Consider the following 16136-nt stretch of genomic DNA (forward strand, 5'->3'; position numbering starts at 1 on the left):
AAGAAGAAGAAGAAGAAGAAGAAGGAAAGTCTGGATCCTGGACGAGCCTACTCGCATCGAAAGCGGCTGATGGCGGAGAGGTGTTGCAAAAGGAGCCGAATTGGTTTTGAAAGGTTCGTTTTCGGTTTGCTGTTGATGTTAGTTGATGTTGGTGGTTTGAAACGGGTCGGGGCGGCTTTGTGTGCGTGTGTATATGTTTAATGCGTGTCGCTGTGCAGAGAGTAAAAAACTTTTGAAGCTTTGTTTTTTTCAGTTTGTTTTTCTCTCGAATATGTGTATAGCTCGATATGTGTGTAGCTCTGCTTTGTAGCAACGAGCCTTTTCCCCACCTCCTTAGCCGCCTGGGGTTTAAACCGGGGCTCGGCTCTGAGCTGAATGGTGGTTGCCATCCATCCATCCGCCATTGCTTGGCAATGGATACTGTACGGCAATATGTCGTACTCTCGTATGGAACTCTTCCTGAAGAAGCTTTCAAGAAGTCTTCATGCTCTGCTGTTCTTCTGCTGGGATTGTAGTGTAGCTGCCATTGTTGTTGTCAGGGTTGTGATGTTGTTTGCTTCTCTCCTGCCTGCCATGCGATGGTGGTGCTGCTGCTGGTGGTGGTGGTGCTGCTGCTGCAATTGAGCGACGAAGAAGTTTGCATTTGACGATTGAGGGGATTTTAAGTCTACTTCGGTGGCAGGGGCGTTTGGGGAAAAAGTTTTTTTTACTTGTACTTAGATCAGGGGACTTAACCGAAAAGTGGAAGGCGGTTCCTGCAGGTTCCTGGGCTGCAGCAATATTGGGGAAGTCGGGTCTGTTGTCAAGTTCGCAATCTTCTTTCGTCAGTATGAGGTTTGCGTTTTTGTTAGGTAGTAGGCATAAAATGTGTTAGGTTTCACTCGCAGTTTAAGATGTTTTAGATCTTTTTCTGATTTGTTTTTTGTCGCTGTGTGTAGTGCGTCACGACTGTACGAACATCTGTGTACGGCAGTGTACACACCTGTACACACCTCGCAAATTCGCTGATGACATGGAATGCCTATCGCCATGCGTTTCATCTCTTTTTGCAGCATATCTCCCGCTCGCTCTCCCGCTCTCTCCCCCCGTCATCAGCCGCCTTAACTTTGGCCGCCTTCGTTCTTGGTCGTACCACTAATGGCCATACCACTGTGTGGCCGCCTTAACTCCTTGTCGTACCATTATTGGTCGTACCACGATATGACCGTTGCCAGTTAAACAACTGTGTGCGGCTCTTTCCTCAAGAAAATAATTGTCCTTGACCCAATGACAGCTCGTGGGGATGAAAAGGATTTGTCGCATTGTCAAGGATGATGAAAGCAAACATATCGTCGGGGCTGTGCGATGTACGCGAATGTACGCGAAATGTACGGCGCAACTACGGAGGCGCAACGGCCGCTACGTCTGACGTACAAAGGTTCGCCAGTACGGCAGTGTCGCCACCACAACATTTAGTTTTCATTTCAATCTGGATGGTGGAGTACGTATATGTTTTATAATATTATAACAAGACTGGTGTGTAAAAAGCCGGTCCCGACGTGTCGTACTCCGGAAACTGTGCGGAAACGGTTGGCAGTTGAGCTCAACCAATGATAACGAGAGAAGCAGAGATTGACGGCGCCGCCACCAAGGCGTTTGCAGTACAAGTATTGGTGGTGCGGTAGTGATGGTGGTGGTGGCCTCGTAAGCTTTCGGTAACATTTTGCAGGGGGCACACAAGAGTGACCAGCTCCGGTTTCACCAACCATCACCACGACAAATAAAAACAGGTGGACAAAGGCACGTCTGCCTCGGTCACATTTCGGGAGGGCGCCCGACCTAACCCAGCACCTTATTCCGTACGTTACGACACCCGCCAACCAGCCCATCCCCTCCTTCCATCAATCAATCCATCCAATACCTCAATCACGACAGCCAACAAGCCTCAAATCACCTTCAATAATAATGATAAAAATATATTGGGAATATTGGGGAAATACTTTCCAACACCATCCTCTAGCTTCCGAGTGAAAAACCCTACAGCTATATCCGCAAAAACATGTGTGTATGTATGTGTGTGAGTGTGGTGTTGTCATTGGTGCCATTACTTTTACTGCTACTGCTCGAAGTGAGTGTGGCGCTACAGCCTTCTGCCCTTTTTGTCCTTGAAGTTCTACTGCTACTGCTACCGCTACTGCTACTGCTGTTGTACCAGCAGCGGTAGCACCAGCCGGGGGTAAGCAGCGCCGCCAGAAGCTGTCATGGAGGAGCTGACGTGGCGGCCGCGGCGGCGGCGGCGGCGGCGGCGTTCTTGTTGTTGGTTTTGGCTGTCTTTTTGGGGCGCAACCCGCCCTGTGCAGCTCCGATGCCCGCCAGCCGCCCCGAAACCCAAGCCCAGTAGAAATTGAATCCGCCGATGCGACCGAACACATCCAGGATTTCTCCACACAGAAATAAATTGGGAAGCAGCTGCTCAAAAGGGGAAAGGGGGAAAGACCACGAACCACGAACGAGTGAAATGGGGGAAAGGGAAAGGGGCTCATCAGAAATAACATGATGAATAGTGGTAGAAACATGAAGTGTCGTGTGTTCGAATCAGGCAGTCCAATCAGTTGTCAAACGAACGAAACAGCAACTACCTAACTACCAACCACCTACCCGACTCTCCATGGTGGCGCAGTTGATCTCCTCCAACCGCACGCCTCCGCCAGTCACCTCCGCCTTCTTGTAGCCCTCATGTCCATTGTACGGCAGCTCGTACGACGTCAGTGCGGACACCTGTACTGCATGTGGACGTGGTTAGTGCTTAAATAGGATATTGTGATGGCGCTCGCGGTTACCTGGCGCTTTAATGCTCTGCTGCTCGACTGTTCTTCCTAACCACCCAACCAAAAAAACCGATTTTGACGATATTCCAGCAAACTATGGAAATCATGCCCATCCCTCTTCTTCACGGTCGTTGCAACGGTCAACCGAAAACTAAGGAAAATTCAACCGCTACCCACCAGCGCCGCTCGCTCCGCCTTCTTGACATCGCAAACACGGCGGTCCACGAGGCCAAGCTCCGAAACCAGCGCCTCCGCCAGCCGCTCACGCACCCCGTGCCGCTGCAGTAGCGTCGTCACGAGTGCCGTACCGCCAGCCTGCTGTACGGCCTGCACGTGTAGGCATAGCACGTGTGCCATATCACAGCACACAAAACATCACGTGTGTAGCATCATCGTGTGTAGCATCGCGATGGCGGCTGCCATGCACACACACACACACACACACACACACACACACACGCACACACATGCATGCAAGTAAACGCCTCTCCATGCCCGTCTTCCCGCAAGCACTGTCGTGGTACGATGCATCAAAGGATTGTCGGAACGCGACGGAATCGGCCTGTTCGGCGCCGTCGTACGACATCTTCATTGTACGGCAGCAGCAGAGGAGGTAAAAAAGAGTACCTGTGTCAGCACGGTGTTGTGTCCCCCCCCCGTCCCTCACCACAACAGGTAAGTTGGTCATAATTCAACGAAAACGCTATTGTCATGTCGTACCAAGAATACATGACCATATTGACCGAACATGTTTCCCACTGACCCGTATCCGCTCGTCCCAAACTTCGGCTGACTCATGCGTCCAGTTCACGTGAATGGACGGAAGACCCATTTCGACGTAACGCCCGCTACTGCCGGCGACGGCTGTAGCGGCGGCGCCAGCAACCGACTTCACCGCCGCCGCCGCCGCCGCCGCTGCACCGTGGCCGCGGGCCAATGCCTTGACCGCATAATGACTAAGATCCAGCACCGCCGGGCCGCTGTAGCCACGGTGCGTGAACAGAAATGCCGTACGCTCAGAAAACTTTGGCCGCCGTACACCGGGCACCTGTACGGACAACTCAATGCCGTACATGGACACACCTGGGGTGTGGAGACGCGGGTAAGCAAGAAGCAAAACATCAGCTGCTCATATGCCGAAGGGGGAAGGGGGAAAAGACGAACCACGAGCGAGTGAAGCTGATGGCAAAGAAAGACTGAAGGGGGAAGGATACAACAAGGGGAGGAGAACCCGATAAGGCCACATCGCGATCGACATCAGATGTGTGTGCGTGTGCGTGTGCGTGTGTGTTTTGGGGGCTTTACCACCCTCTCCACCCCCCTCGCACACACTACGAAACCCCCAGACACACATTTAACCCCCCCACACGCACACACTACCACACATACACACTACCACACTAACTAAAAACACACCCGCCAATTGCCCTCCTGCCGGGTGGGCGCCCGTGAGGGGTGTCAGAGCCGGGTACGGCTCATGGAGGGAGTGCCCCAGGGCGCGGATCAGGAGGTGACCGGTGCCGTCAGTGCCCACGGCGGGGAAGCTCAGGCCGCCGGTGGCGATGACCTGATGACGGGTAGTACGGCAGAAACAGCTTCATGCGGGTTAGTCACCATCCGGCGGGTCGGTGTGGAGAGATGTCGGCAGGTGCGGGTCGGGGGGCTGAGAAGGGGTGTACGGAAACGTGTCGTGTAGGAAAATTGTGTACGGAATGCAGCGGCGGGATGATGGTGGGTGGTTTAGAATTGGGAAAAGGGTTTCGGCGGCTGACTGACCCTAACTATGGTGGTGATGGTGGTGGTGTCGTACACAGGGGGGGAAGGGGTGCGATGTGGGAGAAGCTGTAACGCCCTCACAAGGCTGTACGAACTGCCGTACGCTTCAACGGCCATCAACCAGGACACATCAGATACATTGTCCCGAACCCAATTCTCTGAGCAAACAAGATCATTAAGTGGAATCCGGAACCTACCAGCTTATCCGTTACATGTTCCGTTCCGTCTTGCAACCGGCAAAGCCAACGGGCCTGGGCTGTAGCATTGGTTGTGCTGGAGGCGGCTGCTGCCTCCGCTTCCGCTGCTGCTACTGCTACTGCCAGCTCGGCGCCGCTGATCCTAGGGCCCCGCCCCTTCTTGCCTTTCCGCGCACCACTGCCGCCCCCTACGCCTTTCTCACCACCGCCAGCGCCGCCGCCGCCGCCGCCGCCGCCACTTACACCGTCAACACCTGCTGGTCCGGCGGCGGCGGCGCTGGCGCGCCGTACAGCGCCAAGATCTTCCTCCACCACCTCCACGGCCGCCGCCGCCCCTGCCACTCCTCCTACGGTCGCAGCCTCCGAAACCGCCGGCTCCGAAACCGGGCCCTGAGGAGGCTCTGCCGCCGCCGCCACCGCTGGAGGCGGAACGTGCACATTCCCATCTTCCTCCTGCGGCGTCTGTAGCAGTTGTAGCCCCTCGACGCTTGCATTGTACTTGAAGACTACACCCCGAGCCTGGCAGGCCGCCACTAAACGGTCACGGACCTGCAACAGCAACAGCAGCAGTAGTAGCATGTGGGCCGCGCAACAGTTCTAGGTTGCGCAATACCGGCAGTAGCAGCAGCAACAGTAGTACAACAGTGCTGGCAGTAGCAGCAGTAGTACAGCAGCGCTGGCAGTAGCAGCAGCAGCGGCACCGGTAACCACCGGCCCGACCCGGCCCTGCAACTGCCCCAATACCTCTCCTGCATTTCCGGTTACACCCTGGGAGGCTTTGATTGCGTCCCTTTGGGCATTTCCCGCCTCTCCCTCTCCCTCCCTCTCTCCCCTTTCCTCTCCCTCTCCCTCTTCCCTCCCTCCCTCTTCCCTCCCTCCCTATCCCCCTCTCGCCCTCTGTCTCTCCCTCTTCCTCTCTCTCCCCCTTCCTCTCCCTCGCTCCCCGCACAAGCCGCCAAAGCCCGCCGTCACCTCTCTCGCCGAGTTGCTGGAGGGGAAGTACTTCCGAGTTTCCTCCTCCAGCTGCAGATCCAGACCCACCCCCCAGTGGGGGTCCTCCAGCCTGGGGGGGCCAGTGGGGATGCACCGCCCGGGCGGGGCCGGGGGGGCCGGGGGGCCCGGGGGGGCTGAGAGGTGTGAGGTGTGAGGTGCAGGGTGGCGGGTGCGGCTGCTTGTGTCATGAAACGGCGGTGAATAAAAAAATGTTATTGGAACGGGCGGGGGAACCGGCGGGGGGATAGGCGGGGAGTGGAGAGGGGAGAGGGGAGTTATGGGAGGGGAGCGGCACTGGGAGAAGATACCAGAGCCACACGAGTCACTGTCGCGGAGGCGGGAGCGGAAGCTGCCCAGGGCAGGGCAGGGCAAGAGGGAGGAGGAGGGGGAGAAAGACGAACCACACACGATTGAAGCTGCTGCCAGGGCAAGCGAGTAGCACACGAGGAGGAGGGGGAGGAGGTAGAGAAGACAGGGCCACCCTTGTGCTATCCCCCTGTCGCACACATTAATCTTTCCCTTAACCGCCAACCGCCAACCAACCCAAGCTGTCCCGGCCGTTGCGCCCCTTCCCCGACACCACCCGCTTACCAAGCCTTGCAGAGGTCGAGGTTCCAGGACGCAAATACGGCACGTACGGCACTCGCGCTGCTCTCACTGAAGTAGTCTGTATGTATGTCCACTTCGAACGGGAGGACGTTGCTGCGGCCCAGGGGATCCGGAGTACAGGAAACGCCAGCAGGCATTGTACGGCACGGCACGGCACAGCATGCGAGAATTTAAATGCGTAGGGAAGGAATTATTATTACGAACGGGAGATCTCTTAGGGAGTGGAAAGCAACGTGTGCTGTCGTTGCCGTTACACACTTCTAAATCACCAGCTGCTGAGCAAATAAGATACACGCAAGAAGCAAATGGTCAACTGCCAACTGTCAACGTCCCAAACTGCCGTGGTCATAAGCAATGACTCAAATGTCCGTAACTCCGGAAACAGAGAGTGAGTTGGTGGCTCATAGGATGTGTGTGTGTGTGTGTGTGCGTGTGTGGATTTGCATCTTAATGCGCTTGGTGGTGCTGGTGCTGTTGGCGACGCGGCTCTCCGAGGGGGAAAGACGAACACGTGAACGAGTGAAGCTGCTGCCAGGGAAAGAGTGTACCAGAAGTAGGACTGACCAAAAGGCGTTCTTGAGAAGTGCGGCGACCTCTCGGGATGATGTAATGAAAATGATGTCGGAAAACTACCTACCTAGCCGCCAAGACTCAGAGGCTCCGAGGGTATCAGAGGACTTGCCGTCAGAGGATTCGGGCCTTATGAACTTATTGAACCTATTGACGGATTATATCTAAAAAATATTATGTCAAGCAAAGTTTACGGATCTTATTAATACAAATTCCGCGCCAACAGACTATATCAGATGTGAGGTGTTGTAACAAAATCTTATTAAAACCTCTTGTACGACGAGATCTGATCTAGCTTTCAGTTCCAGTCCCACCCACCAGCGGGCTCCCCCCGACATGAGGATCTTCTTGCCAGCCTCGCGGGTTCGCTCCAGAACCGTAACCTGGGTGAGTGGTACGGCAGCGTGGTGGTGATGGTGGGCAGCGGCTTGGTTTGCTTGGTGGAGCTGTAGTTGTTGCCACGGGTGGTGGCATTGGGGGCGGCCGTGGTATGGATGGTATGATTTACGCAGGGTTACGGAAAAGGTGCTGTGCATGCATGCATGCACCTGCGTGCATGGCTGTGGCGGTGCTTGCGCCCGGAATGCGGGATTGCCGCGGCGTTGTGCGTAGTAGAGAAGCTATAGACGTGGGGCAGGGGCAGGTTTTAGGGATACGAGAAGACGCAGTGAGGGGAGGGGGAAATAGTCCTGGAGACTTCAGGGAACTGGACACGGCCTGCGCAGGCGGAACCGCAGGTGTACAGCAAGACGGACGCGAATGCACAGCTGCTCGCGACTTTGCCGCAGCGTTAACGTTCCACTGCAGCGACTTGCAATAATTGCACACGGATACCAGTTTTAATAATATCCAGACCTCTTAAGATTATCGCCCGCGTGAAAGCCAATGAGATGGTGTGACGCAGGTGCAATTGACTAACCCTGGCGCCATGCTCGGCCGCGAAGAACGCGGCAGTGAGTCCGGCAGCGCCGCCGCCGACGATGGTTACGTGAATTGGTTCATAGGGCGGAGAGGAGCTAGGGCCAGAAGCGTGGCTACCATTTTGCAGAGCTGTCGTGCGAACGATGGCGGTTGGGAGGGGACAGTACAGGGCCCGGCGCCCTAAAAAGGATGCTCTACCCGATGAGCAGCGCTGAAGCATTTTTCTCCCAACTGTCACCTTGGATGCGTAGAAAAATATCGTAAAGTGCAAAAGAGCCCCGTCACTACCACAGACAAATGCCTTACAAAACCCAGGCTTGTACGTTTACTGCAATTTGTTGTCTTGTCGTGATGCATCCACGTCCTATGGCTGACTCTGGGACGCTAACTTGTCGGTGGCGTGGCGGCCGCAGGTTTCTCAGCAGCGAACTATGCCGGCATATAATTTTGTCCACGAAACCGAGTTTAATTTTATGTAAAAATCAGGGTGAATGTTTGCTAGGAAATGCTTGTATAGTGCAAAACAAAGATAACGAACATGACCCAGGGTTCAAGCGATGCTTAATATGGCTCCCCTCCTAGGCATCATAAATTGTTAAGTGTACATGTACGATGGATAGCTGCTCTTTGCCAGGCAGGACATTTGTCTGCACTACCGTATACTCCATCATACCAACTCATGCTCCCCCATATACTCAATCCCATCCTGCAGATCAGAGAAGTTCACCACGGCAACAGAGCTCTGGAGAGATTGAGGCGGTAATGAAGCGAAAAAGAGGTTACAACGGTTGGTTCCGGGGCTAAACGCCGCATTAGCAGGTACATCTTCTTGTTATTATCATATCACGATAAGCAGAAAAAGCTGGATTTATGCATATTAAATATACGTGAATCGATATTGCATGCATGCCTCCATGCAAACTAGATAGGGCATTACATGCATCCTGCTGCAGGCGGTGACAGCTGAACCTAAAAAAAGCAAATACGTTTATATTGCAAGCGTTTTCAGGCTCCCATGCATTAAGGAGCCAGCTACCATCCTACGGATTGCAAAGTTTCGCGCGAGCAACCCGTACTTTTCCCCTCGTACTTGTCTAGGGTTGACTCGAGCAGGAAAGGCATAACCGACCTTTATCGTAGGCTAACAAACCCGTGCAAAAGTCTACTGTGGACCTTCTTCATAGGGCCACGCTTCGTTTTGCGCTTGCCCAAAAGTCAAGCTGTCACAACCCGACGTGCTCGTGCAGCGTCGCTCCTTTCCACAAGGGACGTTGGACGAACCAATTACGCCCTTATGAATTCTTCCACTTAGGAGCTCTGTGAGCGTTTGGCCGTGGTGGGGGGGTTCTAGGTCCAGCCAGTCCAACAAGCCCCTGAACTTATAAGGCGAAGGTGCGGCTGTACAATGAAGCATCCTGTTTACGGATAAACGTTTAGGGCCTTCAGCCTTGTTCAGCACCGTTTCCCTTGGACACCTCGTCTCGTTCAGGGCCTTGGCCAAGATGGAGCAGCGACAGCGAAGCTCTTCATGCGGATCCGGTGATTGCGCGAGCTGCAGCAGTTCATCTTCGGACAGTCCTTTATCAATCACTCGGGATCCCTCGGTCGTCGCCTTCAGCCGCGAGCAAACTCCCGGCAGTCCGACGGCCGTTGCAAGTGGCGCCAGTTCGCGACGCGCCAGCGATTCCTCTGCTTTAGACGTCCCGACCCAAATCACGGTTGACCATATCCGCACGACCCACGAGGCTGGCGCATGCGATTCGGATGAAGAAGCCATTTTTACTAGCCCTCTCGCGGAAGCCCTCGCAAGCAGAAGAATCGTAACTTCGCCAAACGGACGGCCAGTTTCGGCAACGCAACCGCTAAACCATACGACACCATCACATCCATCGAGCCCTATGGAGTCCCGGTTCCAGTTCGACTTGGTAGCACTTGAGGTGTCAGCGCCGGTGGAGCCCAGCCCCAGCGCCTGCGCGCCCAGCGATAGCGACGACCCAGATGCCGCCGTGGGAGCTGCTGCGGCCTGCTATCCAGATTACGCAACTCCCCGCAAGGAACGCGCCACGCCCTCGTTCAACAACCCCCTTTTCGACGACTCGCCCTGCCTGTCGCCATGGACGCAGCCCTTATCAGCCGCCATTGACCACTCACCGTCCGTTTCTGGGTTGTCACCGCCGCCATACCCAAGCAGCCCTACACGTCGACTCTTTACCATGTCCACCACTCGGCAACACTCCTACCGCCGTCGGCAACACATGCAGCGCCGATTCGACGAAAGGATGGCATCGCCGCACAGCTCAGATAATGCAGCGGCCGCCGCTGTGTTGGCAGCCTCGTCGCTGCTGTGTCGCGTTGCGCTCCGAGGAGATCGGCCTGGTCGCGTCAGCCTGGAGAGCTCCTCCTTGGCGGGCTACCTGCGGCGCCAGATGGGGGGCCTTGTTGACGATGTATCGCCGCGGAGTAGCGTACGCCGACGGCGGATTGAGCGCCGGGCCATTGACAGCAGGCTACGCGGACAGCGGCATGTCGACCCAGATGAGACCATCCGCGGCGGTAGTGACCCAGATGATGTCGCAGGGAGCGGACGCATGTACGCGACGTTGGAACTCATGGACCGTGCCGCGGCACTGCAGCGGCAGCTACTCCTGCGAACGGAGGAGGTGGCGGCGTTGCGGCTGCAACTGGAGGTGAGCAGCGTGTTGCTGTGTTGATTGCGACTTTGAAGCTGCTGCCTTGGGAAGGGACCTGGAATAGGGCGTAGGAAGCGCGAATGAGTGGCACACGCGTTGACCCAGATTTTTGATGAGGACCAGGGACCGCAACGCAATGGATGATTGCGAACCCACCCCGGGTCACAGAAGAACGCCGCTGGCGAGGCGTTCCTTTACGTTCCGACGTCATGAACTTTCAGCAGCGCCGAAGTCTTGCTGCACAATAGAACATATACAAGCACACGGCACACGACGGAGCCGTGTCTGCATCTCCTGGGGCGTGGCGAGCTTTTATATCCTGTTCCATTCGCCGGTGTGATGCTAAGCACACGTGCCGATACCGTGCTGCTACATGAAAACGGGTTATATTTGACTGGTTGTCCATGTTTGCGCTGCATTTCCATCATGCAACCTTTTTAAGCGAACATGTGTGAAATTAGCAGGACAGCAATTATCTCCTTCCTGGCCGAGAAAATCCTCCCGGTCCAGTGCTGTTCCTTCTGCCGCTACTAACCCAGTAAATTTCACAAACGCGCCATGCAGGAGGCGATGGGGGCGCGCGATGAGATGGGCGTGCATCTCCTGGCGTGCCAGGAATACATCGCAGATCTGGAGCGTCGCCTTGCCGAGGAGAGCCGCGCCAGGTGAGACCGCCAAAGGCCTGCGGCTTGTGATTCCTGCGATTTACTGACATGCACCGAAGGGCAAGTTGAGGCAATAACTCTCTGTTCCAGCATCGCTGACTATCCACACTTCGCCTTGGCTCCTGGGTCACACAATCCGTGACAATCCAGGATGGCCGAAGAAGTTCTGCACAGCTGGATCGCAAATTGAGGGCTTGGGGAGTAGGACTTGAGTATGAGGATGACCGGGGAGGACAGACTCCAGCGATGCGAAGAAATGAGCGTCCTTACTAAACGGGATTCCCGGTCACGACCGGTTTGCGCTGTTCGTTGCATGGCTTTGCATGCGCTGCCTACCCACCAGAGTCGTGTTCCTGGATTTTCCCATGCCCTGGCAGCGGCACGCGGTTGGCGTCATGGCCATGTCATGGGCATCATCATCATCATCATCATCATCATCATCATCATCCCATTACCGTTATCACCTTCACTGCCATTCGTGGGTAATGTCAACCAACATCGTTCACGACATACGGATCTGTAATCCTTGCGCCCGTGACGGGCTGCTGCTGCTGCTACCATTTGACCGCCGCCCGGCTATTGCTGCTTCATGCACAGGGCTGCCCTCGCGGACCAGAGCCAGCTGTTGCAACAGCAGCTGCAGGAGGTCAGCGAGACGTGGCAGCACGACCAGACCAAAGACGAGCGGCAGGTCGCCCATGGCCAGGCCCCCGTTCAATATGTCGCTGGTCACACGCCAACCGACGCCGCCGCTGCGACGCGCGCTTCTCCATTCACCCTGCTGGTGCCTGGATTAACTCTGGCTTCAAGCGCTCTGGCGCACGCGTCCGTTTCAGGAATGGCCGAGCCGGGCTGCCCAGGATCACTTGATGGCATGTATGGCTCGTCTTTGAATGGCTCCTACCAGCCGGGTGGTGGTGATGGCTTTGGCTTGCCGCTGGGGAGCGATCCACGAGACGTTGAGCTCGCGGCCCTGCGGCACGAGAACAACTCCCTGACGCAAAGGCTCATCGCGACCAGCATAGAGGCGGCGGAGGCGCGGGAGCAGGAGGAGGAGGCGCGGCACAAGGCGCACGTTCTGCAGGAGATCAACCAACAGTACATGGAGACAGGTGAGCGGCCGCGGACGCAGGAAAAGCTTGACGGAGAGGGGCGGATTCCGAAAGCATGTGTAAGCGCACTGCTGAGCAAACGCCATGTTGAGACGTACAGACATGCGATGTTAAGTGAAGCAGCGATCTCCATCGCGCGTGCACATCTGGGCGCGTGCACTTTATCGTTTCAACCCGACGGCTGAGCCGTGTCTGTTCATCCTTAGCTCATGCTGTTTACCGTACAGTGTTCTTTAACAGGGGGGATGTAAGGGGTATGCAGGCCTCAATGACAGCTGAGGCCCTGGTTCACCTCGCTTTCCTGTTGTTCGGCAATGGACCACTCGGGCCCTCTTTTCCCCGCAGCTGCGACCTGCAACCCTTTTACCGCACCGTTCGCCATCCGCCATCCTCGCCGTTACCGCTTCCCTTTTTCCCTGCCTGTGTGTGCAGTCAACACGATGTCCCTGGAGCTGTCACTGCTGCGGCCCAACGCATGCGGGCGAGCCCGCGGGGTGTTCAACCTGGCGTTCCTTCGCAAAGGTGCATCGCTAGCGGGCGCCGGATCCGTCAGCGCGCGGTGTTAATAGAACCCGAATATCACGACGACCCTCGGCAGCATCAGCACGGGGGCTTCTTAAAGCAAGCATGCGCATAAGGACATGGTGGTAGGACCATGCTCTGCCCCGGCCCATAGGCCGTAGCATAGAACCATGCTGCCCACAGGCCCATAGGGGTAGGTCAGATCAGGATAGGTTCTAGACGAAGGAGCCAAATTTTCCTTATTCATTGGACCATGGCACCTAGCAAGCAAGCGGTTAGGAAGCAGTAAATCAGGAAGGAAAATGCATCTGATGGGCTCTAGGGATGCAGTTGACTCCGTATTTTGTTTGGACCTAGGCCTAGGTAGGAAGGACAGAAGACCCGGCCCGTCGAAAGCCAGGGTGCATGCGCATCCTTGTTCGGATGGTTGACTTTGGCTTGTCGTGCAGCCTTGTATCCAATTATTTTGGCATCCTTCTTTGCCGACGATAATGTGCATTTGGAAAGGAGAAATATCTATTGGTTTGTGAAGATGATGTTAATAAGGTACAGGGAATCCCTGACATGGGATTCAGTTAGGACCCGGCAGTGGCAGTAGCTAGGGTAATTGCCACCAACATGCCGTACACGTGGAGTGTACGTAGTTTTGATTCCGGATATCAGCGCTCCACCTGATGTCAATTTGCAAATGTTTCCCACGGATGTGGCTTGCCTCATTTCAAGCCCTCAAGCGACTGAGGGTTAAGCAGCTCCCAGGCTGTGGTAAACGTATCATATGTTCAACATATGATACGAGTTGTACGACGATGCACACCGCCCGGCTTCTGAGTTAAGAGAAGGAATATCGCCCGGCTAATGCGTATCCTTGACGCTTTGCACTGATGGGGCTGGAATCTGCACCGCCGGATCGTAGGTGTAGATGCAGGAGCCTTGGTCAATTTTTATTATAAGAATTCGACCCTGGTGAGACCTGAGGCGGCGCGTTTGGGTGAGCCACGCACCGCCTTCTCACTTGCGCTGAAAGCATGCGAAGTGGTCTCACGCACTTGACATGGGCGTCTGCACATGACAGATACTTCTGTGAGGCTACTTATACCATACTTCGTGTGTCTGATGATACCTCCTGTCGGTCGGTCTGCTTGAGTGATGATAGTGCACCTCTCAATAGTACACCACCAGGCCTGTGTATAGACTTTACTTTCCTAAGGACAGGTCCGTCTCTCGGGGGGTTATGCAACTTCACATAATTATGTGCTTTTGGCACTTTGTTATTGTTACGCGGTCAAGTCCTCGTCATGTCAGTTGGGCGATGCTGTTTACTGCCGTTAAATTGTCGGAACTGAATGCTGTCGGCGCTACAAGGGCCCCTCCCTTGACAGCTCGCGCATTGTTGTCTATCCCTGCAGAATTGTAACATGCTCTGAAAATTGGGATCCCTGTGGTTCTTAATTCGGATGCACCATGTGCATCCCCGAGTCATGTTGTAAATCACGCGCTGAGCGTTGTCCAGTATGCGTTGACGCAAGGCGCTTAAATCTTTGGCGCCAGGATGAGGATTCCCGTCAAGGGAAGTGGTCTGAGGGGAACTATGCGGAGCCACCCTTACCATCCAGCATTTTACAAATGTTTATCGGGGGCTCATCATGCTACCGCTGCATTCACCCACGCCGCCGCCTGACGGCCACCCGCATCTTTCCACCCACACCACAGCACTATACTTACGTGCACACCACAAAGCGCAAGAATGGTTTTTCTATTCGATCTTGAGCAAAACAAGACATGAAGTGCCGGCCGATTTGGAAGAAGACGTCTTCACGGAGAAACCGCAAATCCACCACCATCACCTGCAATACACAACCGCGAACCAACACTGCAGACGCGCACCATATTCCAACAAATGAAAATAAAACCATTTATAACCGACAACCACCCGCCTTCCAGTACGAGAGGACAATGTCAACGGATGCGCATGTATGTACACGCAGAAAAAAGGTATTGACCTTCACGTGCTGCTCTGTCGCGCTCCTGCTTTCCTACGTCGGGCGGATCAGCCGCCTTCCCGCTTCGCCTCAGGTCCCCTCTCAATTGACGCTGCATACGCGAAAGCATTCGACTGCCGGCTCGTTCCGCTTCAGGCGCCCTTCTCCCAGTCAGTGGAGAGCCCTCTGTGATTGCACAGATCGTGTCAGATACATGCACACACATACAGTGAGCACATTCTTCCTTGGAAATGCGCAAACGCAAACCTTGACTCGTTCACCACCATTTTGCCCCGTACTACCCGCCATCAACAGTTACAGCGCATGCGGTTCAAAGGACATATGTGCGCGAGCGTATGTGTGTTTTAGGTACTTTGGTTAGGTGTATGTGTTAGCATGGGCAAATTTTAAAGGTATGAAGGAGGCCTAGGCACGCCAAGGAAGGGAAGGTCTCAGACGACGCAAGCTCGTCTGCATGTATCAGCATGCGCCTCGACCGCCGGCCTGTCAGCCATCAATCCAGCTCATACAATCCCGATAGGGAATCGGGGCCATGGCCGCTGGGCCCAGCGGCCCCTCCTCCTGCCGGCACAAAGGCGCCAGGACCAGCCGGGTGCTGAGATTGTGGCTGTGGCGACGGGGCAGCAGGCATGGCCGTGCCCACAACGCCGCCGTTGCTGCCGACGGCGCGGAGAGTCCCGCCGACTGCTGCCGCCACCACACTCGTCGTCGTCGCCGTCGTCGATGCGGCAGGCGCCAAGCTTCCGAGCACAGCCTGGCGAGCAGCTGCCAATGTATCAGGGTCTTGCAGCTGACCTGTGCCGGGTTCAGGTAGGGTTGAGGTAGGGTAGGGCAAATGGTAGGGTTTACAAGTGCCAGGCGTACGGTTAAAACACAGTGTGCGGTGTGCGGTTCAGGACCCCATGGCCCCTTGGGGACCCACACGCCCTTTTTCAGGGTCGCATGGAAAGGGGGCAACAGTTACGACGAGACGCGGCAGTTTCGTGTGCGTTGAGGCGCCCAGCTGAAGAAACCCGGCTCAGACGCTGAGGCGCGTCACGCAAGCAAGTCAGCAAGCATGCTATAGCAGCAGCGACGCCGTACTGCTGCGCGCAAATACAACCGCACCGCACACGCCCTGGCAGCATTAGCTACCGGTAATCTGGTCGCGGATTCACTGTCACGCCGTTCATGTATTTCCTACCTACTATTTATAACCGACCACACCAAGAACCCTTCGTCGCCAACCTTACAAGTTACAAGTTCCGCACACAAGTGCGGGTGTGTCCGTAAAA

General features: G+C 55.5%; 2 protein-coding genes across 2 annotated transcripts; one reads left to right on the top strand and one right to left on the bottom strand.

Annotated features, from left to right (window-relative positions):
* Positions 1 to 273: 273 nt before the first annotated feature.
* On the bottom strand, positions 274 to 8093 carry VOLCADRAFT_106515 (uncharacterized protein; the record flags this gene model as incomplete). Its single annotated transcript, XM_002954736.1, has 13 exons — positions 274 to 770; positions 2638 to 2757; positions 2985 to 3134; positions 3571 to 3890; positions 4224 to 4374; positions 4781 to 5329; positions 5753 to 5843; positions 6069 to 6122; positions 6365 to 6475; positions 7271 to 7335; positions 7501 to 7572; positions 7872 to 8002; positions 8072 to 8093. The coding sequence occupies 13 exons, from the start codon at positions 8091 to 8093 to the stop codon at positions 717 to 719; spliced, it is 1890 nt and encodes a 629-aa protein (XP_002954782.1). The 3' UTR covers positions 274 to 716.
* Positions 8094 to 9362: 1269 nt separating this feature from the next.
* VOLCADRAFT_121346 (uncharacterized protein) lies at positions 9363 to 14763 on the top strand (the record flags this gene model as incomplete). The annotated part of the gene is made up of 6 exons (XM_002954686.1): positions 9363 to 10560; positions 11128 to 11228; positions 11572 to 11706; positions 11826 to 12340; positions 12773 to 12862; positions 14573 to 14763. Exons 1-6 carry the CDS (start codon positions 9376 to 9378, stop codon positions 14761 to 14763), a joined length of 2217 nt encoding a protein of 738 aa, XP_002954732.1. The 5' UTR covers positions 9363 to 9375.
* Between the last annotated feature and the right edge of the window lie 1373 nt (positions 14764 to 16136).

This window comes from Volvox carteri (assembly GCF_000143455.1).
Source record: "Volvox carteri f. nagariensis unplaced genomic scaffold VOLCAscaffold_45, whole genome shotgun sequence".
Lineage (NCBI taxonomy): Eukaryota > Viridiplantae > Chlorophyta > Chlorophyceae > Chlamydomonadales > Volvocaceae > Volvox > Volvox carteri.